The 27088-nt window shown below is 49.8% G+C and overlaps 1 protein-coding gene across 1 annotated transcript; it reads left to right on the top strand.

Annotated features, from left to right (window-relative positions):
• LOC139052380 (uncharacterized) lies at positions 1-21591 on the top strand. The gene is made up of 3 exons (XM_070529479.1): positions 1-1778; positions 18630-18770; positions 20209-21591. Exons 1-3 carry the CDS (start codon positions 522-524, stop codon positions 20503-20505), a joined length of 1695 nt encoding a protein of 564 aa, XP_070385580.1. The 5' UTR covers positions 1-521; the 3' UTR covers positions 20506-21591.
• The last annotated feature ends 5497 nt before the right edge of the window (positions 21592-27088 follow it).

Here is a 27088-nt window from a genome sequence, read left to right as displayed (position 1 = left end):
GCGATTTTCGTGGCTTCCCTACCGAACGGTGTCAGCATACTTTACTTACACGTTTAAACTGCCGTAGCACCTCCTGGTCAGCGCCGGTTCCCTATATATAGTGCTATATTTTGTAGGTTTACCGGACGCAACCCCGTAATCGCGCTCGCGCGTCGTTTGCTACCGTCACTGCCGCCCACCCGGCTTCTGGAAATGACGACACATGTGGTCTCATGCGCCGTGACTACTTGTCCGTCATGAAACCGTGCGACGCGTGTGTGATCAGCGAGTGCATCCGTTAAAGTTACGCGCTGCTATAGAATGCGCCGACCCTCCCCAGAGTGCTCTGCCGAATACCGAGCGGCGCGCATGAGCTGCTGTGAACACGGTCGCAAGGCTTGTGACTGTATACGTGGCATCATAGCTGTCAGGAGTATTGAACGCATTCCGCACTAAGACATACAGTCGTTCACTGCCCGCTAACAAGGCGTACCCCTGTCTGCTCTACGGCCAAGAGCGACGCGTTGTAGTAGACCGCCACCATGATCGTGCGCCTTCCCGCCAACAGCAAGTCATGGTACCTTCGTAAGCTACTGGTACACATCGGCGCGGCGACAGAAGTGCAACAGCTAGACGTCACGAACTGCATAGTGGCTGATGTGAACGTGCTGCTTAAGTACATAGGGTCCTTTTCAAGATTGCGGTCCCTGCGCTGCCTCGGCTGCGCGATACCGGCGACTACCCTGCTGTCGCTGCTACAGGAACGGCTTGTGCAGCTCGAGGAGCTGGAGTTCTCGGTCGCGATCCCGGGTTGCGAGGTTGATAACGAAATCAAGACAGTATCTGAATCCTACCGGCGGCGGCCACTAACCCTGGTGCGCAGCCTGCGTCGCGTATACGCTGAAGTGGGCAGCGAAAGGCACGCTGAGCTCCTCGGGTGGCTGCTGCACTTCTGCCCTACTGTGACGGAGCTTCACGTGCACGTAGCCAGCGGAAGCTTCTGTACTTGTGTTGTGCAGGTGAGTAAAGTCCTGGCCTCGAGTTACCAGCTAGAGAAATTCACGTTCTCCTCCGACATTCCGCCGACAGTTGAGCTAGCGTCACTCAACATGACGCACTTCAGCACACGTGCACTCGCCTGCGCCAATGTCAGTTACTGGGATTTCTTGGATTCCTGCAGCTGCGTTTGGCTACGCGACCTTGTGCTCGAGACAACGCGTCAGGAGCTTTCGTCACAGCTTTCCGTGGTCTTCAGTTGCGATGCGGATCTCCTATTGGACAGAATAAGCGCCGCCGTTCAAAGACACGTCTGGACCAGCGTGCGCTGTCTCTTTCTCGTCCTCCTTACGGAGCAACCGTTCTCCGCCGAGCATCTCCCAATGGCTCACAATGTGTATCTCAGTAGTCTCTGCGAGCTCTTCCTCGTCCTCAAACACCTCGTCGAGCTGAACGTGAGCTCGTTTCACTTCGGATGGGACTTCGACCTGACGCAACTGCTCGGATACGCAGAACTCCGGTTCCTGCAGGCGCTCTCGACGGCGCCATGCGGGTTGCACCACCCCAAGGCGGTGCATACACTGGCCCGCGCCTGCCGGGAGCTCGTACAGCTGGACGTGCGCGTGGAACGGCGGGAAGACAAGTTCGCCGTATGCGCCGTGTGCCAGCTCGAGTGCCGGCTTGACCCCATTGATGTGGCCGAGCTGCACCACGGCTTTCCAAAGTATCGTCGCAGGCTTCGCCGACTGACGCTGAGCGGTTTGTCCAACTTGGTGTCTCTGCGCTTCCTCGAGCACTGCAAGGTAGCGTTTTCTTTGTTTGCTCTTACTACCATTTTGAGCCCATTGCTGTCTGGCCCAAGCCCAAGTAAACTTGCAAATCGCAAGGTCCGTTACGGACCTTACGCTCTACTCCCCTGCGCTGATCGTGGCACGCGAGAGTATTGCTGTCGGGGTTCGCAATTTGTAACGTTTGATTTCGTTATCAATTTTTCCTAACACGTTCTGCCCTGAATTACCGATCCCATCAATAATGGCTGGGTGCGAGTCATGTCCAACTTGTAGTGACGAAGCGTGAAAAGAATGGAAAATGAAATGGAACATTAGAAAATACCGCTCCTGGCGGCATTCTAAACAGCGGCAGCGCTGCGAGGAGAGGTTGCGGACATTTCACGCCTCTGAGCGACAACGCGCTGGCAAGGGAGAGCAGGGGGCGGTAAGGGATGTCGCAGACGGTCAGCGCGAGCGCGTGATGGCGCTGAATGCGGCAATAACACTTTCAGTTCGTTCGCACACAAATCACCGCCTGGAGAACAGGACGTAAATAGCAGGGCTCTTAACACTCTTCAATGGTTTGCATGCACAATCGTCAACAGACTTGCCTAGAGCGCTCGAACACCGTGCTTTGGGTTGCACAGGCACCGTCTATACCGATGACTTCTAGTTCGAGACAGCTTACATCTGAGCATGCGCAGCCACTGTGATATGGCACTGCATTATTCCTTTTCGCCTTACCGGTTAGTGAGGCTTCAACAGCTTGAACAGCCTGCGATCGCTGGTAAAGGCTCTGCAGGATCGAGGAGTAAAAGCGAAGATAACCCGTAGCTAAACCCTCAGGGGAGCGCGCTCCGATACGCGCTATCTGTATGTACTTTGCTCAGCGGCCCTGCATATAAGAAATACATTCAATCAGAGCGGGCATTCCCATAGAGCCCATTATCATCATAAAAGAAATTATTGGTCTCTGCAGGATCTTTTGTTGTAGTCCGTCAGGGTCTCCTTGGACGCTCTTGACTGGGTTTAGCATTGGTGGGGCACTTTGTTCAGGGCTCCAACAGCCTCAGCTGCCCTGCGTGCTTGCTGCACGAGATCAATTTGGTGCTCGCAGCGGTCACTGGCTAGCAGTGTCTCCCACTGCTCCTCAATTGGATTTATGGTTTGGGGACTGCTGTTATAAGTTCGCATTCGCATGTGGTGTGATACAAGGTGGGCTTTTGATCGCACCCCGGCCATTTAGCTGCGTATATGGTGGGATACATTTTACTCAGTAGGTTTAAGCTGGGGAAAGTTGCTGTCAGGAGCTGTCTCCAGTCAGTGGCCTCCGCCCTCGTGAGTATTTATGTGAGGGAGGATGTCGTATCCTGGCTCCCCTGTAGTGTGCCAATAAAGCCGAGTTATTCATTTGGAACAGACGATATACTTTGGAGTGTGGATTCTTCGGGTGGTCGGATTGCAAACCGTCGAGCTACACTGTCCGCCTCTCCATTGCCAGCTATTCCTACATGCCCAATTCTAACTGATTCTCAAGACGCCTGCCGGCATTTCCTGAACTGTAGAATAGGCCACCGCGTGCTCCTCGAGACGACAGGCGGTGTAACACACAACACAACCACAGCCGATACTATAGAGTCCAGCAACTCAACTGACTGGAGCGCACCAAGCGGCTGATGTGAAAACATGAACCACATTTTCGGTTTCGGGCGCACACGTTTTGAACGCTAGCTGGTACGCGTTACGCCGGCTGCGCTGATCGGCGCGACGTTTGTTTACTACTTCTACTGGACAACCGCGCATTGTCTTGGTGCGGAATCATTTTTCTAATGGCGACAGCAATTATGCAGACACTCCAGCGTCATTTCTGCCATCAGCGTGATGTTCCGTATAAAGTCCAAGGACGATAACACCGTCGCCGCGCGCCGAATCCTGCATGTGCGAGTGAAATTGTGAGAGGGTGAGCCGACGTTCGCGGCTCAATCTCGCGTGCGATAGGGAGGAAAGCGGGGAGGAAGCACGTCGTCTTCCGTCGCGCACAAGGAACCGGGGCGACTGGGGGTGGTTGTACTTCGGCAGCCGCGCGCGTCACGCGGCCTTTATCTTGAAATAGATCTGCTTTGTGGGGCACAGTCTAGGGGGGCCGACGGCTCCCCTTTCGAGCGACGCTGCGAGTTTTTTTTAGTACATCAATCATGACTGCGAGCCATCTTTAAAGGAACCCATCGAATTTGTGCAACGTGAAATTTCATAAAGTAGACGGAACACGTCTTGTGAAACGAGGAAATGTTTATTTTGCTCTACATAAGTGCTCGTTCCGGGCTTATTGTACGTTCATACAATGTTGTGGTACCAGGTAAGCAGCAGTAGTGCACGTGCGAAGCTCCACCAGACGGCATCAACCGAAAAAAGTGAATGACAAGCATGTCATTTTGGTATTTAGACGTTATAGCTGAACTGCGTGTAGAGGCGTAATGTGCAAAATTGGTGAATGGGCGACATTACGAACAAAGGCAATTCGCGTTTACAAACATCGTGTAGAAAATGCCCGACTCATCCTATGCCTAAAATTTGATGAAAACAACCCATTTTGAAGTATTCCCCATTACCAGGCCTTATTTCCTACTCGGGACAACAAATACAAGGGCGACTGCACGTTTTCGACACAACTTGGCCTCGGCCGACACAATGGCATGCCGCGTACACAGAGGTGGGCACAACGCATGCTTCCAGCCATACCATGCTAGACGCTCGCAGAATGCCTTCTACTCGTACTCAAGACAAATGCGTGGGTGCAAAGCCTGTTTTCAGTGGTTCACAAGATGGAATTTCGCAGCGAAGCTGTCTATGGGTACCCTCCAAAAAAATCGTGTCGGCGAAAAGAAAACGGCTTGCGTCAAAACCAACTTTCTCGCGAACGCTCTGTAGTTCTCAGTCTAGTGTAGGTTTCTTGAAAAATAAAAATAGTACTGAAATTTGCCGCTAAGACGACTCTCATTACGCCGAATTTCTTTTACTTGTCATAACTAGTTCGCTCACAGTGAAGTTGTAAATGTTACAGAATTCCCGTCTGCTGTGAATATGTGGGCATCTACGGAGGGAGTATGGTTACAGAAACGGCTGCAACTCTTGTTTTTATCGAACCTATCGCGAAACAAATTACATGACATTTAGCCGCGAAGACGACTATAACGTTACGCGGAGTTTCATTTACTTTTCACAATTATGTAGTGCAGAGTGAAGTTGTAAATATTGTAGAATTCCCGTCTGCTATCAATACATCGGCTTCTACGGGAGGGAGACGGACAGCGCATGTTTGTGCACTAGAATAAAACTAGTCCTTCGATGTTTCATGCAGCCAATTAACTGGGAAGTATGCTCGATCGCAAATTACAAACGTCTTTTGTTTTGTACTCCTTTGCACTGCGCCCCGGTCAACGCATGTCGTCGCTCGCGTCGAGGCTCTGTTCAACGGCCGCCTGCGCCTAAACCAACGTTACTAGATTACTTTCAGTTGTCAAACTCCGCCGCGGCACCTGGCCCCTTTCTGTCGCGCCCGCGGGGTGGCGCGCGCGACACTGTCGGCCTAGGGTGCCTCGATGCCTGCCCGCCGCGCCGCCGTTCAGGGTGGTGACAGCCCCGCGGCGCCGCCATATTGGTTTGAAGAAGCGCCTCGCGCGCCCGCCGAGCTATCGTTGCAGAGGGCAGGATTCTCACCAATCGCATCGGAAGCTGAAAATTTCTGGCATGTGTGGAATTATGCTTTCGGGCTGAAATACAGAGCTCATATTCTGTTGTAAAAAAGCACAGTAGTCATGTTGGCAGAGCGCTGCGGTGTTACAAGGAGAGGCGATTGGCGAGTCGGAATGTTAATTGAGTTTTCACTGTCGCAATATTATTTCGTTTGGACGGTGGAAAATTTTTTGACAAAACCGTTTGAGAAATTACACAACGCTTATCTGTTCACGTGTTGGTAGGCTCCCTCGAAACTTTGAAGCACATGTTTCGTTTGCTGCGTTTAACAGCAGTTCACGGCCTTATATCACAGAGTCCCAGCCGTAACACAGACGCAACACTAATTTTAAAGATGTTCTTGTGCACGCCAAACTACAGAAAAAGAAGTTGGGAACCAATCCCTGTGGTCGCCCCAGGTGCTCTACATGCAAACACATTCAATCCACTACTACAGTAAAAAGTACAGCGTCGAATTACACACACAAGGTAACTTCGGCTTTCACCTGCACATCAAGCAATGTAGTCTACTGTCTAGAATGCGCCGCTTGTAGCAAACAATACATAGGTGAGACCGGACAACAAATCAATACAAGACTCAATGGTCACCGCGCGGACACAAAACACAATTTACACAAAGCAGTAGCCAGCCACTTTAATGAACATGGACATATGTTTGACAAAGCAAGGCTCTATATACTACAAACAAATTTCCGTTCCCCTCGCGAAAGGAAGTACACGGAATCATACCTCATACACAAGTTTAATTGCCTACACCCGACAGGAATTAATTTGGCACGCGGCAACTTAGAATCTTTAAAAGCTGTAACTTAAATCTGAAACTCTCATATCATCAACCAATACACAAAACACATTAGGCCACCAGCCAACTTTAATTCTTAACCTCACCTACTCTTTCATTTCGGAGGAAAAAAGGGGAGGGAGGAGGGAAAAGAAAAAAAAAGAAAAAAAAATTTCCTGCCTACTACTCAATTTAATGTACTCTTTCAGGATTTTACGTCTATACCAAGTGTACGATCCCCTCCTTCCATGTACACGTGCCCGTGCCCGCCTCTGCACGCGTCACCCTCCTGTTTGCTATACCGATTTCGCCCCCCCCTTCCCCCTGCCCCCCTTTTTTAGTCCTTTTTTTTTGAAACCCCCTCGACAACACATTCCGAAGTCAATATGCCTTTTTCGGCGCCTCAACCCAGAGTATCGCCTTCTGGATGCCGCCGTAACGACACCTACGTTAAGCGCGTGGGGCAGTGCCCCTTGAAAGACCATGCCGCTGCCTTTCAATCACCCCACACATTGCACCGCAGACTCCCCGTCGCCACCTTAACTATTTCAAAATTACTCGACCTATTGCTTGACCGGCCGTTCTAATGCCTCAAAAACATGCCGCCAACGACTCCCCCGGATTACCTCCTAACCTTCCGCATCCCCAACACGCTCCCAAGCCCCCGTATTGCTTAAAGATTTCATTTTTCTCTTTCTTTTTCTTTCACCCCCCCCCCCTTTGTTGTGTCTTGGTACGGCCCTGGCTCCCCGCTCCTTTTTTTCCTTTTCCCCCTTTTTTCTGCTTCTCTTTCTTTTCTTTCCTCTCCGCGTGCCCACTCTCACGCTCTTGTCCCTTCGTCTTGAGAATGAGGCTCACAGACGTCGGACGACAGCGCCTGTTCCCTCTTGTAATCTCTCTCTTTAAAACCAGCCGCCAGCGACAACACCCGCACGTGACGTCACTGCACTAACCCTTTAAAACTAACACGCCGAGGATGACGAGGCCGCCTTTGACGAAGATAGGTCCACCTATCGAAACGTTGGCCAGCCTGTCTGAGGTACTTCAACCCTGTTTAAAAAATTTTATACCACAGTGTGCCATTCCATCTGCCAGCCCCTTTCTTGTTTTTGGACGATAAGAATACTGTTACACTGCAAGAGCGTGTGCGAAAATGTTTTCAATGTCGGTTGCTCACGAGAGCACGAAAATGCCGCCTCACCAACTCGTCGACCGCACGGGAGACACGAGCAGCGGGCAGCAACGTCGAACCAATATGGCGGCGCGTCTGCCGAACGGCGGCGCGGAGCAGTACAAAGGCTGTCACCACCCTGAACGGCGGCGCGGCGGGCAGGCATCGAGGCACCCTATGTCGGCCCGAAGGCGGGTGGTGCGAACAACGTTTGTGCGGGTGGACAGAGACGCCGATGCGTGCAGAAGCGTGCCACGTTTTGCTCGTGTTTCTTATTTGTGTGCCAGGAAAATGCCTCTCGCCTTGTGAGCAAACATACCTGCAATGGAACAATGAAACGGCAATGAAACAAGAAAAAACACGAGAAAGAGACAAAGTGATAGCTAGGGAGGGTTCAGCGCTCTTCCTATCACTTTGTCTGTTCTCACTCCTGTTTTTTTTTTGTGTTAATAAATATTTGCGAGCATTCTACGTCAAAATAGTGTACCAGACCACCGCCTTTGAACTTCGCGCGCATTTCCTAAGGGATATAAAATTGTTACACTAATCATGTCAGGTCATCAAAGATTTTTTGGAACTGCTGAACTTGACAGAACAGAATGCAATTCAAAAGAACCTGAAGCTTTTTGCATCACAACAAACGACAAAGTCGCTGCGAGTAACTCTGATGTCGACTTTAGACATTGTCGATGATCTGCCGCGTCCAGGTGCGCTCTATGTTTCGACAGCCAAGTTACATGAAGATCCACTGGAGGTAAGGCGCACTGTTCACATTTGTTGTGACTACATTCACATTGCACTGTTTGCTAGGAAATTCCCTCTCATGTTTTTTTCAGCAATACATCAGACTAGTGCATTCCTTCGGTTGAGATGAGTCCCATCCTACTATAACCAACTTCACGCAGATATTCCGCCTTCTAAGCCTGTATACACCTGTTAAAACAGCGCTACGTGGTAGTGTGGACGGTGTGCCAGGACCTGTGCTCGTCGGCATCAACGACACATTCAAGCAGACGAGAGAAGCCTGCAAGTAAAAAGAGTAGTCTTCGCAATGCCATTGAGGCGACATTGATAAGTTGCCTGGAGGGAAACAGCTCACCAGAATGTGCTTGCAATGAGCATAGCAATGAGCAATGAACATAGGGGACAATGTTGTTTATTATCTGTGTGGATATGTTGTTCGTAAAGTCACAAAGGGTGCCCCATGTGATCTATGCATAACGGACATAAGCTTTGAAATCCCAGCAGTTGGCTGCGACAGTTACTTGAGTGCAGAAGTCTCAAGCAAGGTTCCTTAAAGCACCCGATGCCAAAGATGCTGGGCTTTATGAAGACTGCTAACAAAAGTGTGTCGGCTTCCCTGGATGAGGCAGGCCTTTGCGGAGAGATATTTTGGAAGGTTTTAGATTATCTAGAGGGGTGCATGCTTCCCTCTTCTTGGTTGTGCAGCGCATATGTTCGCGTTCACGTGCGAAGTACTGAATTTCTTCATTGTTATGCGGATGCAGTTTTACTCCAGGGATACAAACTGTCAACTAGAATTAAAGCAGTCCCAAGGTAGCTGTAGCAACCAAGAAAGCGCGTCTTTTGTGAATATCGATGCAAAGCGCTTAGATTCATCAATCCGGCGTTGTACTGGTCCTATTCTTTTTTTCATGTGTACATAAAACGTGCCACTAACGAAAAGCCTCACTGTCCTCTTCATTCGCCTATCAGCTGCTTTTTACAGAGTGCACAATGTAAGAAGGCTATTCTTTGAATATTTAGCGCCACGAATTGCAGCAAACAAAAAAAAATTGTGGCATTGAGTCGGCGGCGCGCTGCTGCTTTGGGAAGCTTCCGCAGCCAACCGGGCCAACCATGGCGGCAGCGCCACGTCGCGAGAGGAGACGGCAGAGGGTCACCTTCTCGCGCCGCTCCTAGGCGGAGTTTTACAACTGAAAAGTATCTATAATGCGCCTAAACGGCGTTCCGTCGCAGATGCGTCGACATCTGCGTCTTGAGAGCGGCGTCGTAAAAGCTCTTCCGAAGTAGCTCTGTGTATCCATGACGTAGTGTGCGACGTAGTGTGCGTATGGTATTTCTTTGTATTTCGCATACGTAATTATATGTATAGTTACATACCAACATAATTTATATCACAGTAACAGATTCACTGGTGGGGCTGCTGAGCACGAGTTCGCGTGATCGAGTCCCGGCCACGGCTGCCGCATTTCTATGGGGGCGAAATGCGAAAACACCCGCGTACTTAGATTTAGGTGCACGTTAAAGAACCCCGGGTGGTCGAAATTTCCGGAGTCCTCCACTACGGCGCGCCTCATAATCAGAAAGTGGTTTTGGCACGTAAAACCCCATAATTTAATTTTTTGTAACAGCTTCACTGGTCAACCCTTTTCGCGGGGTGGAATGGACTCCTTAAATTTTTGAATTACAAGCTCCTCGGCGTTATCTTTTGCGCGTTCTGCAGGAGCATGCAACCTTGGCAATCGCTCGTCGCGTTTTCTGCGCGCGCGAGTACCGAAAGAGGGTATACATGTTGTTGTTGGGGGAGGGGGCGCGTTTAAAGAGTCAAACATGTCCTAGTAAAATTCAGTACGTGCCGAACTGCGCCACAACGGCCGAGCTGTATTTTGCTAGCTGCGTCACAACACCCGCTGCGGTCAGCGTGCCCAAAGAAGTACCCCGAAAAGCGGCGAAATAAGTTACAGTAACGTTGTAGCCCATAGAAAGCGTCGCAAACATGTCGCAGCACTATGCAGTACGCGCCAAACTAACTTTCCACAGCGGCCGGGCTGTTTTCCGCTGACTGCATCACAACGACCGGGGCCACGCCCTAAGTCTAAACTGCTTGAAATGCAGCGCAGACTGTCAAACAGAATTTCTCGCCTTGCCAGAGTCCAATATAGCAGGACCGATGTGTCGAAGTGCAGCAGGAACGCAAAAATATGCCGGGAGCCCAAGAGACCAGAGCTGCATAAAAAAAAACAAAAAAACGTGACGCCGAACCTTCACATGCATGCGCAGCCGGCCTCGCTCGCTTCGGTGGCGTATCTGGCGCATGGCGCAGGTATCTACGTCTTATTGGCTTGTCGCTAGATAACGCAAGAAAAATAATTGGCCAAGTGTAGGTTCCTTTATACGCGAAACTGTGTTTTAACCGGAAAGGACAAGAACTGAAACAATCAGTTCATTTCACATACTTTTTTTTCCGATGCTCACGTCTGATACTAACGGCTGATGTGAATACTAGCGTGACTTATTTCCTGTAGCCTCTTTTCGTCGAGTGTCCGCTCCTGCTGAATTTCTTTTTCTGTGAGCCCTGCGTCGCCTTCGCAGGCGATCGCAGAATCCCAGCTGTTTAAGCCTTTAATTCGCAAGACGAAAAATATTAGGGCAGTTTCATCAGTGTGACGGCGCATGTTCAGATGCAAGCTGTCTAGAACCAAGCGTCGGTAGACGGCGCCAGTGCAGCCCAAGGTGGGAAGTCAACAACACAACAACATATCCTAGACGAAGATGGAAACAAACTGGAAAGGGAAGTACGTGTCATTAAATTACATCCGAAAAATAACAGCCGAATCTTTCCAAGGCAGTGACGAGGTTGTATTTGAAGAAAAAAAAGAGCATGAAAGAGAACCAAATGAAAAAGGAACTGGTGCTGACAAAATTCAACTGGAAGAAAGCCGAAGAGAAAATTCCTAAGCGCAGAGCCACAGGGCTAGACGAGGTTGCCGTTAGGCTGATTAATGAACTAGGACCAAAAGGTTGGTGTTAGGCTGCTGATCACGAGGTCGCGGGATCGAATCCCGGCCACGGCGGCCGCATTTCGATGGGGGCTGTAGGGGTTGAGGGACGGACTTCGGGATGAAAACCAAACTTGGGAGTATTTATTTTACATTATATACAGGGAGGTGAGAGACAAGTAACAGTTGTACAGTCATTACGGGCCGGCAGCAACTCGGACGCTGCGGCCCGCGGCAAGAAGTTCGAGAGAGGTGAATCAAGGGAGTCAGGGAATGCTCTGGTCTCTCTCGGAAGGCTTCTTATAAACCCTTCGAGCACTGGAAGTCACGTCATGTTTGACCAATGGGAGAGTCCGCTCCGATGACGCCACTTTCAGCCAATGGTAGGCGCCCGTGCGATGGTGTCATACCCGGCGAAGAGAGTCGGCGCCTGGTCCTCCTCTCTTGATCACTTGATCCCGCTGCTGCGGCCCCTCAGCGGTAGCAATTGTCTTCTTCAAAGGCGATGAAGAGGCACGCTTGGGCCTTCCCGGCACGTCTGGCAGTCACGGCGCATTACGGCCGTCTTGGTTTGGCACCCACTTCACTTCCAACAATGCCGTGCTATCCCCTCGCTTTCTGGAAGAGTCAAGCAGAGAATAGCTGCCGCGGCTTACAAACTTGTTGGCTCGTCCGCTCCTCTGGAATGTGCTGCGATTCGATGTGGTCCGGGGGAACTCGAAGTAGCCTCAGGAAACGGCGCCATATCTAACAGCTCGTCCTCGCCCCGGTTGTTCTGAATGGCCGGTGAACTCAATTCGCTGGCCATGAGGAACGCTGAAAGAAGCTGCAGGGTACTGGGGTCGAGCCTCGTTTCACAACCTTCGGGATCCTGGGCCCTGGAGAACATACGTCAAACAAACCAAACAACACAGCGCTGCACCACGTGTAAGCGCAGGCTCTTCACCCCTGACTCGCCAGGCTATTACTGCGTCAAAATGAACCCTGATCTTTTATTTCTCCAATTTTTACAAAACAGTTCCAACCACCCTTCCAAACAGCTATCCATTTCTCCTCGATTGCCGACAAGACCAGAGTACTATTGTTGTTGCGAAACAAAAGGGTCGTCGACGATGCAAACAACAAATGAAAACAGCCGAACATAACTTAAGTGGCCTAACTACCCGAACAGCATGTTTCCAATCTATCGCAGTGGCGTACTTATCGCACTTATTGGTGCCACTGAACAATCTGGTCAACCTCACAAGCACGTAATCACAAGCGCGCTAGCATTGTGGTCACTAAACAAAACGCGTACTTGCGTTGTAGGCAAACTTTTCATTTACGCTTACTCACGTTTTCTTCCCTGAAAGTCCTACAGGACACGTGACTCAAATGAACAATTCAACTTGCGGGATTTACACACACCGCAGGACCCTTAAAATAATGCGTCTTCTAATAACTAGTTCCAGGCACGCTCACTAAAGAAGTCAGAATACGGCTGCCCTCAACACACACGAGCAACCCAGTCATAAATCTGCTTCCTTCCGTCCACACAGGACACGCGCTAATGGAACTAAGAACGCCTCTCAGTGCAACTCATGCACTCACTGAAAACTACGCGGTTAACCTTAAAAAATTCAAAAACACTTAAAGAAGGTTAAATAACACACACGCGCGTTACGATAGGCCTTTCAACAATAACCTTGACCCTCAGGTTACTCACACACACAAAAAAAGCCTATCTACTTATTAATGAGCATCTCGCGAGACTACATGTTTACTTAAAACGCATCTTTCAAATCTCGAGCTTCTCAAACGAAAACACAAACAAAGCTCATACCTTTACATATTGAAAGAAAACCTAGTCTCAAATCGCGAAATTTTCCGATGCTCAAAAATAAAAACAACACACTTCATTTCTACGGAAGGGCTCTTGGCCTCCCGTTTCAAACGTTTTTGACTGACTCATACTTTGAGCCGTACTCGGTGTGGGCGCGGTCTCAAAGCTACTCTGGCAGCCGATAGACAACAAAAGGGCTAATTCACTATCAGCTCCCCCAAGACGTTACGGTCTCCTGCCAATTTGCGTCCTAGCGCCCCGCTTTCCTCACAAACTCGACTGACTGCGTCGCTACTCCCCACCTGGTCTCGTCTTGCCACCTTGCGTTTCTGCGAACTGCACGCTGAGCTATGAAAAGAACTACGGAACGACGAGGAGTTTAACAGCCTCGTGCCCTTTGTCCGCGTCCGTGCAGAACATGCTTCGCGGTCCCCCTTGGACCTGTGGCTCGAACGTTTAGGATGCGTCAACATCGTCAGTGACGACCGCACCTTTCTTTTCCTCGCGCCCTGCCCATTTGGGTTTCTCGCCATCTTTGGCGGCGCTACATAAGTTACCGTCTTTCGGTCTTTACCGCGCTTCTTTTTACTGCGCTTTCTCTTTGCACTCACTTTCATGTCGCCTTCTCGTGCCTCGTGCTGGCCGGTACACGTTTCGTCGGCCCGGATCGGTCTCTTACCCGCACAGTCTAATTGATTTTCATTTAAATCAACATTCTCTCTGCCTCGACTGGCGGACAGCTCAACCGACTCTGGCACAATGCAGCAGGCTTTACTCGAGTTAGACAACTCGCACTCTTGCGAACTGCCCTCTACTACATTGCCCAGCTCACGCTGTGCATCGGCACACAGCCCGTCGGTATCGATCGCTGTCTCACGCGCACAGTCCGAATGATTAATAACTGAACCATCCCTATCTAGGCTATCTAGACTGGCGGAGAGCCGCACCGATCCCTGAACAATGCAGTTGTATTCTCTTGAGCTACGCAGCTCGCAATCCTGAGAATTACCCTCAACTGCATCGCTCAGCTCGCACTTCACTTCTGCACGCACATCTGGCTCTACATGGGTGCTCGCGTCTGTCGCGTCAACAGTACCCTTTTCTTCGCTAGCAACCTCGTTAACATTACCAGCGACGCACACACGCGGTAACTGTGCCAATTTGTTCGCAGCTGGCCTAGCTGTCTCCACAGTCATCTGTTGGCACAGCACCTCGTCGCTCTCCTTGCGGCCTTTAACGGCCTCTGTTGCCACTAAGGCATCGTTAGCAGCTAGCCTTTTCCCTTCACTTATGAATCGGCAGCCAATCTCACAGGCACTACTCTTCTCGTCGGCTTTTGGCGAAAGTCCGCTAGACACTTCCTCATTCTTTCGCTCTGTACTACCTACAGAATTCTCAGACAGCCGTTGTCTCTGTGCCAATAACTGATCACAATACTGTATCTCTTTGATCAGTGCTGCCTTCTCTCTCTCATACTTTTGCTCACGCTCAAGCTTACGTTCCTGATACTCCCGTTCGTGTTCATTCTCACGTTCGTGACGCTCACACCTAAGAGTAAGTTCTTGAAGCTCCTGCTTCCGTTGATTCTCGCATTTTTCACGCTTACGCTCACTCCTAAGTTCACGACGCTCCCGCAAACGTACACGACGCTCACGCTCCCGTGGCTCCTGTATCACCTCCCAAGCAAGCTCAATGCTTTTGCCATCATTGCCACTATCGTTAATCGCCTTTATGATAGCTGGCGTTTTCATCCGTTCGTCCGCTTCAACTCCCAAATCGTCGCACACGAACAAGTCTAACCTCGTCAACCTTCTAAGATCCATGGCAGCTGCCCCGACAGGTGGTTAAAACTGTTTTCCTTAATTAATTTGTGCAAACACACAATGCATCGAACTCCCGATTCCCAGAACTATCAAAATGAACACACAACATTTGAGTCTGGCGAATCATGAGGAAAAAAAACCACGCGCTCACTTACGGTTGCAGCACCCTGCCATCCGGTTCATTCGTCCGCTGTTCCCGGTTCCTCAGGACTCCCTGGGTCGAATTCTCGCTCCTTCTTCGCTACTCCCAGTTTCTTCGGACCTCTTTCGACGAAGGCTCTCTCTTCTTCGCTCTTCCCGGTTCCTTAGGATCTCTCTCGACGAAGGTTGATCTGTAGCGCTGCCACCAGCTGATGCATTCGGAGACGATCCTACCGCTGCCAACCAGATGTAGGGGTTGAGGGAGGGACTTCGGGATGAAAACGAAACTTGGGAGTATTTATTTTACATTATATACAGGGAAGTGAGAGACAAGTAACAGTTGTACAGTCATTACGGGCCGGCAGCAACTCGGACGCTGCGGCCCGCGGCAAGAAGTTCGAGAGAGGTGAATCAGGGAATCAGGGAATGTCCCAGCATGCTCAGGTCTCTCTGGAAGGCTTCTTATAAACCCTTCGAGCACTGGAAGTCACGTCATGTTCGACCAATAGGAGAGTCCGCTCCGATGACGCCACTTTCCGCCAATGGCAGGCGCCCGTGCGATGGCGTCATACCCGGCGAAGAGAGTCAGCGCCTGGTCCTCCTCTCTTGATCACTTGATCCCGGTGCTGCGGCCCCTCAGCGGTAGCAATTGTCTTCTTCAAAGGCGATGAAGAGATACGCTTGGGCCTTCCGGGCACGTCTGGCAGTCACGGCGCATTACCGCCGTCTTGGTTTGGCACCCACTTCACTTCCAACAATGCCGTGCTATCCCCTCGCTTTCTGGAAGAGTCAAGCAGAGAATAGCTGCCGCGGCTTACAAACTTGTTGGCTCGTCCGTTCCTCTGGAATGTGCTGCGATTCGATGTGGTCCGGGGGAACTCGAAGTAGCCTCAGGAAACGGCGCCATATCTAACAGGGCAAAATGCGAAAACACCCGTGTACTTAGATTTAGGTACAGTCGCCCAAATCTTTAGCTGGTGTGCGGGAGCGGCGACTTTTCCGGGCGTCAGCGCCGTATGACGCGGCGAGGCTGGAAACAGCCTAGTAGACGATGGGCCCAGCTGAGCGCGCTTTGTCCGCATGCGCTTAGCCTCAGACTGTTTCCAGCCTCGCCCCGTCAAACGGCGCTGACGCAAGGAAAAGTCGTCGCTCCCGCACACCAGCTAAAGATTTGGGCGACTGTACACGTTAAAGAACCCCAGTTGGTCAAAATTTCCGTAGTCCCCCACTACGGCGTGCCTCATAATCAGAAAGTGGTTTTGGCACGTAAAACCCCATAATTTTTTTTTAAAGGCAACATTAGTTTCCCGCAACCGTCGCGCAGACGAACGCGCGAGCGTTGCGTACACCGTGGCTACGCCGGCGAACTGTGGACGCACTGCAGTCCATCGTCGTATAGGACCAGCGGCGTTCGGCGTGCTTTGACATGACCTATATGTCCCACGCCGGAACCGCTCGAGCAGGATTCGCTGCGCGCTAGCTTACTACCTCAGTAGTGTGATCCGTCATGAAGGTGGTTATGTGCGAGCAATATCTGTCAATAGGATATTGTTTCCAGTGTCATTAAAAATGTCTGTTGTTTTTACTGCCTCTTGGGCAATCGTCCGTTCTTCTGACCATGCAAGAGACCGGTGGTTCCTAGAGATGCACAAAGAGCGACAACAGTCGAAGCTTTATCTAAATCAAGGTCTGCCGACTCAGTTACGCTAGCCATTATATACGAATATTAGCTTGTCGGTCACCGAACTATAGTCATTCGGATAAAAAATCGATGGAAGTAATCAAAATTGTGTGCCCGAAGTGCGTTGGTGTCATCATCGTCAGCCTGGTTACGCCCACTGCAAGGCAAAGGCCTCTCCCATACTTGTCCAACAACCCCGGTCATGTACTAATTGCGGCCATGTCGTCTCTGCAAACTTCTTAATCTCATCCGCCCACCTAACTTTCTGCCGCCCCCTGCTACGCTTCGCTTCCCTTGGAATCCAGTCCATAACCCTTAATGACCATCGGTTATCTTCCCTCCTCATTACGTGTCCTGTGCGTTGGTGTATTGCGCATCAACTAAACTGCAGTCGGTTAAGGATACTCAGCTGCGCTGCAGGAGCTCGGAACGAAATTTGCAGTAAACAAGTTTTTGATTCTGTATTTGCCGCAACATAGGAATTGTTGACACGGGATATGTTCTCGGTTTATTATCAAAACTCCATGCGCAGCGCACTGCGATTGCGCCTACATACAAGCCATGAGTAGTCGCGTCCTTCTATTAATAAAAATGCACATTACCAGACGCAAAATCTTAGACAGTAAGATAGACGGCAACATCAAAGGTGAACGAAAGGGCATCTCAATCGTTCCTAGCTTACTCAGGCTCGTAACTATTCATATTGGATTCGTATCGGGACTAAACATCTTTTTCAAAACTGAGTAGCTTAATCTGTAAAAAAAAACGAAGAAAAACCTATTTTATGACAGCACACTGTTTATTTGCTGAAGGTGCCGTATACGCACAACATGTGAACTGGCGTTTCCCCTCGTTGTTGCTGCAGGGTACGCTGATAGCTTTTACTTTTCAAGGTGTACCAGTCCACTTTTTTTTCATATGTGCTATATGTTATCCTATACAGTCAGTAGAGTTAACGCAAGCCCACTTTCCTTTTGCGGCGATAAGTCATTTATGGCCGTTCTCTGGCGTCGTGCAGCGTTAAAGCCGGCAGCGCCATCTCTTCTGTGCTGGTGTCGGCGGCCTGACGTATCGCTATGGTGTTGACCACATAGCGTGGTTCCGTAAATGCAAACTTGGTTATCCGCAACAGGATGAGCGAAATGCTTGGCATGCTACGCGCGCGCCTGGACCCACGAACGGGTCGCTAACTGCTACAAAGCGAAAGTGTAGACGGGGTGAGGCTTTAATGCAGGAGCTACTTCTTCGCCAAGTCTTAAGTCATTCAATATTTCATCAGAGCAAACTACACGAAAAAGAGGGACCAAGAAGCGCGGCATGCTGCGCTATCTTGTGTACTGGTGTACTTACGTGCTGGTGCACTTGCGTACTGGTATACTTATGTACTTGTGTGTACGAGTGCGAAAAACTGACAACTAGCCACTTGTGCTCTGTACACATTCCTTTAAATATTGTGTTACTGGTGAACCAAAGCAGCCATACTTAACTGTTACATTTGGTATGGAATAGGGACAAACGATCAGCACGGCCACGAAGCGGTTGAGTTCACAGGTGAAGTCGGTGCAATTAACGCTGCGTTGAATATTGTGCACTTAACATGTACACACCTTACGGCTGGAACTTCTCACGTAGTCGCACTGCTTGCATAGTGGCACGCAAAAGTACGGCTACATGTATGGCTACACATGGCTACATGTATGGGGGAAACGGCAGGGAACACACAGCAGGCACTGGGGTATTCCGACCGGCTCTCCAGAACCTGGCCGTCTCTATACTTCCCAATGGCGGCCGAAAACGAGCGTCACCTGACGGCAACGCAGGGTTGTCGGCTTTGTGCAAGTTCCCTATGAGCGACCCGATGACACTCGATCGCCAGTTTGTGCTTCATTCTTGCGCTTGTCAATTCGCTTTTTTTACCTTTATTTCGATTCGTTATTTCGTTCATAAACTAATTCCAGTGAACACGCAGGTTGATGAACTACATCTGGACAACTGCCGCGGTCTGTCGCACGAGGACTTCGCAGACATTGGAGACTTGCTGCTCTTCAACGCGTATCTGCGTTGCCTTGTGCTCCGGCACAAGACACTGCCTTTTGGCACCAGACTGGTAGTGAGTTGCTTTATCGTTGTTGCTTGCATACTGGCGGCGAGGTCTTGCTGTTGTAGTGTTCTTATCATGATGAACTTTAGGGAAGGTACCTGATTAATTACTTCCACTTGAACCTAATATTCCAGTCCTTGGGAGGGCACAAAGCAGAAAATTTCTGCTCCAGCTTAAAATCACCTCGTGCAAAAAGAAAACAAAAGTGCATTCAGCAAACTACATATTGCGGTTGGCGAGGAGCTCGCTATTATACAGTGATGTTTTTCACAATCCTGTGTCTAGGTAATTGAACTTGAGTAAAGTTGCACTATAGCAATGTACTCTCCGCTTATTGGCTCCTCCACAACTGTCTGGTGTTCTCCAGAGGTAACTTCTAAGCGCGTTTCCAGCTAAGCTTATGGGATACAACGTAAAATGAGCCGCATATTAAATTATTACAAAAAAAAAGACGCGAATGGGGCAATACCAGAGACGCTGCCGCAGTGGGTTTCGTGAAACATCTTCTACGTGCTGCAGAGGGTGTAAAGGCACCATAGTGTACAGGTATGATATAACCAAATACACATGTTATATTTATCCACGCATTACAAAGCTTACGTGCTTAACTTATGCCACAGCTAGTTGGGATCTTACGGTCTAATTTGTAATTGTGCTCGCTACCTATTCCTAGTCGACCGGTTTGTTTTGCAGAGAGCATTTGGTCCCTAGGATACAAAAATGATCCCCCCCCCCCCCTCCCTTTCTGGTGGCGCCCGAGACTGCCCTGCGCCGCGCGAGCCCGCCGCATTCGTATACATGGTCGGGGCTCCTGCGCTTGCCTCAACCTCGTGCGCTTCCGCTCCCTATGGAGGCGGGCACGTTGCTCAAAGGCGTTGGGCATCCCTCTGTCTTGCTGCCCGAGTCTCTCCCCGCCATTTCTGAGCCTTACGTGTTGAACGAGGAGGCGCCATAGCCGGGCAATTGTTAAATTTCAGCAACAATTTGCGCACTTTAAACCCTTATACTGCCGATGAGCAGCGGTTTGAACTCGATAGACTATACCTACTACGACAGTGAGCTCTCTCAAACCCGACCACGTACTTCCGCTCCGATCGATAAACGTACTGCCGAGCTATGCTTCTCTGAACGCCGAGCGAGAGGCTATACTTAGCTCCAATCGCCCCATGCGTGCCGCGACAACGGCGCCATTTGTTCACGCGACACATGCATGATCTAGCGATGGCTTCGTTCCTCTACACAACGACACCAAAGTAAGGTACGTGGGTAGTGCGGTTGCAAATATATAAGCGATATAAGAACGTAGGGACATGTTTTCTTTACATGCGCTTTTGACAAGCGACCCCCCCCCCCCCCCCCTTGTGCTGACCGATCTGAAGTGTTTCCTGTTTGCTTCCCAGGCGCGTCGCGCAACCAAACCGATGTGGCGCGCCATATTTCGTTCCAGAATAACCTGACCCACGTCCCATGGCTCCAGTACTTGTGCCTGCAAACGGAAGCTCCTGTATACGATGACATCGCGATGGACCTCGTGGAACAACTGGCCGTGAGAATGCCGAAGCTGAAGTACCTGCACGTCCACTACCGGGATAGGTTGAACGACACCGAGAAACGGTTCTCATGGATACGTCGCGCGGGGGAGATAAGGCGCGGCCACCTGATTCCAAACGGACCCTGCATACTGTGCTCCACGGCCACTTTCATAGGACTCGCCAAGCCGCGAAACCGGGGTTGTTTGTTCTGACGTCTCGCGCTGAACCGCCTGTGAATACGCATTTTTGTTTCAGGAACGTAAAGTACGGGAGTCACTCGCGCGTAGTCGCTATCCTTTCCGTCATGCGACTACTTAAGCCAATGGGGCAGCTTACAAGAAGGCATTTTAAAGTACATCGGCTGTACCTGAAGGTTTTAATGCTGAGGCATGGGCAGAGGTGTTGGTGGCGTGATATTGTGTTTTAACCGGTGCACACAAAACTATTATTCCAATGTCTGCCTATATTCTAATTACCTACCGGCGTAGGCACTCGCGGCAATAGTCACTAACACACGGTGGCCTTTCTTTTTTCTCCGACGCGATCACGAGGCTGCGCAAAAAGTTTCTGACGTCGTCGTTCAACGAAACAAGGAGAATGTCGCCACCAGCGCTGCTGTTGCCGTCTACTTCTCCAATGTCCGGTTATTCCTCGAACGGCCATTCGTGTCCATGACCCTCGTAATTAACGAGGAGGAACGACAAGACTGCAGGGAGCATAACATCGCCACTCAGCGGACCTAAACGGAGGTGCGATGTCCGCAAGGATAATTGTCTTTTGTTTTAAACATGATAATGTACCGGATGACACAGAAGCAGAACATAAACCTGTGGTAAAAGTAACGGGTGCATCCGGAAAGACGCCGTGCCGCACGGCTGAAGGATAGACGTATTGGCAAAGTCATACTACTATTGGGCACACTACACTAAATTCGACGGGATTTATCGACATGACGTATTGGAGTTTACATTAGGCTGCCTGGTTGTCGCATCCGCGGTTTCCGTATAGTCTCGGTTCAGCCAAATTTTACTGCAGATTGTGGTGTCCCTCTCGGGAAAGCCTCACGTGACGGCAGCCTCTTCGCTGTTAAAGGGCGATTTTAAGGAGGGGGGGGATCGCACGCGCATCCCGATATCTACGGAGCGGCCACACAGTTGTCAAGCGTTGATCACGTGCTCGCTCCCGGAGGGTAGCGGGGAGAGGGCATCTTTGGCCGCTCTCGCTGCTCTTCGCGCCTGGCCCCTTTCTTGGAACCGGGGAGACTTTAGGGAGATTCCTTCTTCGCCGCTCGGAAAGAAGCGCTGTTCCCCCGATGCGTTGGATGCGTCGGCTTGCCACTGGACATTTCAGCCACCTGAGACCGCCGCACGCCGTCCCCTTGCAGCGCTCGGCCTTCGTGAGCGACTGACCGCCCCAGGTCCCGAACGCGGATCCACACTTGAGCTGAATACTTAGCAGCTTTTGTGTGGTTTCCACATGGTGCCGTTTTTCGCCTCAGACCTGCGGAGCGCTCCGCCGCTGTGGTTTTGTATGTTGTGTTTGGTTGCTGTTGTTGCCTTTGGTGGTATATGTAATTATAAGGTAAATAAACACCTTAAGTCAGAGTCACCATGCCCCTTACCCACCTGGCCTGAACCCGCCGTGATCGCAACTCACTGCGAACCGAGGGTTAGGGGTCACAGCTCTGACTGTTAGGGCTGCTGCGAAAGTGCTAGCAAGCGACTGCCGCTCCGTCGGCGCGATGCGACCCAGATAAGGGTCTGGTGCGCACACGCAAACTTGAGTGTACACCTGTATAGTCCATATTGTGTCTTTTACATTTGTATAGTTTTACATTTGTGACGCATGCACAACAGGAGTTGACTGATGATGGCTCGCCTCCCCTTTCTTACTTTCACCAATAAGTTCGCGGTAGGAGAGTGTGAGGAAGCCGGTCTATAATATAGACAAGTCTAGTGCAATGAAGCGCTCCAAGGAAATGTACCCTTCCGCGTTTTTTTTTTACCGTTAGAGCTCACAAGATGGGCAACCCTTTCCGAGTCATTGCCTCTGAAGTGGGCACTTGGCAGAAGTGCCTCGGGTCGTACTTCCTGCAAGGTCTGACGCTGCTGCCCATCAAAGAACCGTTCTTAGTGCGCATGCAACTCCACAGATGTAGTTCAGTTCCTGAAGGAGTCAAGCATCAAAAGAGCACAAGCTTTCTCGGTGGACATCAAGGACTTATTTTAGTACCTACCTCAAGATGACCTCTCCGCCGTTGTGCAAGAAGGCATTGAATGATAGGCGAGGTCCGGTTCCAGAACGCAGTTGGCACCCACGTCACCAATTTCCTAGATATGCTGCAGATCTACCTTAGATACACAGTGGCCTTACATAGTGAAGAGTTCTACGTACAGAAAAATGGGACATGTATTGGTTCTCGTATTGCGCCCATAATGAATGATTTATTGTTGGCCCACTACGATAATCTCCTAGATCACCTCAGCTCAGTGTCCTGTGAAGTTTTGTTACGTTGACGATTTTGTGCGATTCATTCTGCCCACCAGAATGAAGCAACTTCTCTGTTTCACCTTGTTTTTGAAAAATTCTTGAGCGTTTTTTGAGGATTGACGTTCACAAGGGAATCCCCTGAATAAGGCCAAGTCCGTTTCCTTGACCTTGCACTGCACCTCCAGGAGGAGCGCACGTGTTGGATGTATTCCCCACTTTCCAAGAAACACCTCCCCTACACTTACAATCTTTCAAAAGTGGTGAAGTGTTCTATAGCCCTGTTGGCTCTCAGAAGTGCTGTCGTTCGCTCTTGCCCCCCTTGATGTCCAGCAGCTTTGTTAACAAAGTCCACCGGCTTAAGGCAAGTGGCTATCCAGTAAAGCTGCTGTCATCCTTCACGGTAGTCTTACTGCAACAAGGTCGTTCCCCCATGAAACCGCGCGAAGTGGTAAAGTAGATAACCAAGACTGTTGCAATCTTGTATGTACATTGTGTGTCCCACCGCATCAAGAAAGCCGCAGGCCAGGACGGTTAAGGTGGAGTTTACCGCTCCTAACAAGTTGGGAAGGTTGTGCAAAGAAGTCAACGATAGCCGGCAAACTCCCGGACTGTGTAGTAAGCGACGTTGCAACTGGGCCTCCTCCTCATAGAATTTGTCGAGCGATCAACTGCATGAATAATATCTGCGATGCCGTTGCCAAAGATGCTGCAAACGAATTTTTTAATGCTACGCACTGTCAAGACACGTAAAATATGTATTTTTTCTTAAAAGAACATACTCGTATGTGCCAAAAATTATTGTGCCCGAAATAACTGACATCAATGCTTCCATGTCTTTTGTCTATTTAATAGGTAAAGAAAATATCACACGAACTTCAGAACTACATCAGTTCTAAACCGGCAAAACAGTGCATGGCGCTGATATGAAAAGTGTAGAGGCCGTGAAATAAAGAAGTTTAGGACAAATATTTTAATGAGTTTTTTTCATTCCAGAACCTTGTATACATTTTTGTACATATGCAACGGCCAGGGAAAAATCTCCATAACTCTGCCCTTCGTGCCTATGTCGCCGAGCTGTCACCGGTCGTGTATTGTGAGCAATTGTGCTGAAATTATATTCGCAACAGAGAGCACATATAAAAAGCAGGAGTTCTGCAAAATATACGAGGGCGAGTCAAATGAATGTGAGCCAATGCGAATATATGACAAACGGGGTACCTTCTTTTAAAGTAGTCTCCATGACCATTGAGACATTTGTCCCACTGACTAACGTGTCACGTGATTCCCGTCTGATAAAACTCCTTGGGTTGCTGCTGCAAAAAGTCTCTTTCACGTCATCGTCCGACGCGAATTTGGTTCCCTTGAGCTGTTTTACCAATTACCCCAAATTGTGGAAGTCGCAAGGCGACAGATCTGGGCTGTATGGCGGATGTAGCTGCGTTTCCCACCTCATAAAACTCCTTGGGTTGCTGCTGCAAAAAAGTCTAATAACTCTTTCACGTCATCGTCCGACGCGAATTTGGTTCCCTTGAGCTGTTTTTCCAATTGCCCCAAATTGTGGAAGTCGCAAGGCGACAGATCTGGGCTGTATGGCGGATGTAGCAGCGTTTCCCACTTGAACTTTTCCAGTTTTGTGTTAAGCACATCAATGACGTGGGTATGGGCATTGTGGTGGAGAAAAATGACCCCATTCGTCAATTTTCCACGTCGTTCTTGATTGCGACACCCAGCCGATCCGGCGTTTCAGAATATCGGAAACGATTGATAGTCTCTTCTGGTTTGGCGAATTCGATCAATAATAGCCCTTGACGGTCGGAAATGGCCCCTGACGATCGGAAAAAAAGTCAATACCTTTCCGGCACAAATGACGGCCTTTGCCTTCTTTGGGGATGGTGAATTCGATTGTTTCCAATGTAAGCATTGCCGTCGTGTTTCTCTTAATAGTGCCACCATGATTCGTCCCCGGTGACAATTGCAGACAAGAAGTCGTCACTCTCATTGTGATACCGGATCATACGAGCCAAGGTAGCGCCGAACCTCTCCGTCTTCTGGCGATCGATGGTTCAAAATCTTGGGCATCCATTGCACACACAAGAGCCGATAACCAAGATGTTAATGAATAATGGTGTGAACCGAACCGAGACTGACGTTCACACACTCTGCGAGTTCATCGATGCTTATCCTCCGTTCTCGTCTAATCAGCTCATCAACCTTTGCAACTGTGTTGGTAGTGACTGCACGGTGGCTTGGCCCGGTCTTGGACCGTCTTTGCAACTTTCACGTCTTTCTTTGAACCGTTTGCTCCAACGCTTTACAGTTGCCAATGAAATGCAATGTTCAACGTACATGGCAGCCTTACGGTGACTAATTTATTTTTGGGAAATACCTTCAGATGTCAAAAACCTCGACACCACGCTGTTCAACTTTCGGAGCGCCAATTATGTCACGCAACCATGTTCAAACCAGTGTATAAGAGCATTACAGAACATTTATACTCGCACCTGCGTGTCACTTTTCTAAATGAGATCGGGATGCCTGTGCTACGCGCATGCCTTGCAACAAACAAAGTTCACTGCACGTATGCAGAAAACCTCGCAACAAGATATTTAAATATACGTATGTCTCCACTAAATCTACATATATAAGATTATCAGTGTATATAATGCGTCAAACATCGCAAATAAATATGTAGGACAATCACAGATCATAGAATGATAAGGCCAGCCCACCCCCTCCCTCCACTCCCCCGGTGCGCGACGGAAGCTGGAGCGCTTTCTGCCCGCTTTTCCCCCTTGCGCACACTAAACCGAGCCACCATCGTCGGCTCACCCATGCCACCTACCTCCCCCAACGTTTTCACTCGCACATACACCATGCGGCGCGCGTTCAGTGTTATCGCCCTTGGACTTCAGACGGAACGTGAGGGCGACGGCGACGGCTGGAATGCGCCTGGGGTGACCATATAATTGCTATCGCAATAATAGAATACGAGCATCCGGCAACTGAAGCGTCCCGTGGCCCTTTACTTTCCGCCAAAGAAGTAACGAAATCGAACTTCCACCATGCGATAATTCGCTGCGCCGGAACAATGTCTCTCTTTTTTTTTTTTTCTGTAGCGCGGGGGCGCCGAAATGAAAAAAAAAAGATCGCAAAGGAAATCATGTGTGCCACAATCGAATGCCTACTTTGGGCACCTAATGTGGCTACCGAAGGAATATCGAAGAAAACGTGAGACGCTTGGCCCACAGAGAACCATACGCATACTGCTCGGTATCCTACACCAGCGAGACAAGACTTTCCGGAGAAGTTGCGCCCAAGCGAACACCTTGCAATCCGTCGAGTCTCCACAGTAATGGCGGCGAGCGACCATTGTTTCTTCTACTCGTCTGCTAGCCAGAAAGCGTTCAAAAGTCTGTCAAGCGAAAATCCACTGGGCCAGACGAAAACGAACGCGCACCGAAGTACGCCGTGCGGCGGTCGGGGCAATACGAGAAAAACGTATGCTCTCTGGCTGGATCTGGCAGCCCTCGGGTAGCGAGAACGAGAAAATTAGAGGCTAAATGTGTCCTCGCGAACAAAAGTCAAAGTAGAAAAATAAATAAGAACGTAGTTACCTTTGGTGGCTTTGGTGTCTTGACATGGATGCTTTGGCGCAGGTGAAAAAAATGCTGATATTATTTTCTGTGACATCACGGCACAAATCAACCACCACAACGCTTCATCTCATCGGACCTCGCTGCGTGCTTTGTCAACTTGTCTGATAGTGTGCTGATTGTCATTGTCATTCTATGGTCCCATGTACGAATGTAGAAAAGTTAATGCACCTTTAACGTCAAACGTTCATAACAACATTAAACCCACAAAGTTCCGGAATTGAAAATCTAAAGCACGACTTTGGAAATGTCAATGCACTTTTCGCGTCAAAAGTTTGAGAACTTCAAACCCATAACGTTTCGGAATTAAAATCCAAGCGTTCCGTAGATTACGCGGCCTCCGCGAAATGAATCAACGAGCTCGCTCGCCATAAAAAGGCCCTTGAAACTTTGTGCTCGGATGGGGCTCCTTGCTTTATGCTACTCCCGGTGCGTGGGCGTTGCCGCGAAATCCAGCCCGAGTTCGCAATGTTCACACTGGAACGTCTTTTCGAACGTGAAAAAGACATTCAAGACAAAGACCAGAGTGATTTCCGGAGGCGGGCGTTGTTTTGGTCTGCGGTGCATGACCACGCAAACAAATTTCGGGAGGAGGGGGCTGAAGCTTATAAGCATCCCCTCCCCCCTACCCCCCCCCCCCACCCCCCGGCTA

Source organism: Dermacentor albipictus, unplaced genomic scaffold, assembly GCF_038994185.2.
Source record: "Dermacentor albipictus isolate Rhodes 1998 colony unplaced genomic scaffold, USDA_Dalb.pri_finalv2 scaffold_22, whole genome shotgun sequence".
Taxonomy (NCBI): domain Eukaryota; kingdom Metazoa; phylum Arthropoda; class Arachnida; order Ixodida; family Ixodidae; genus Dermacentor; species Dermacentor albipictus.
Note: the sequence above shows the minus strand (reverse complement) of the source record. Positions and strands in the feature narration are given on the sequence as shown.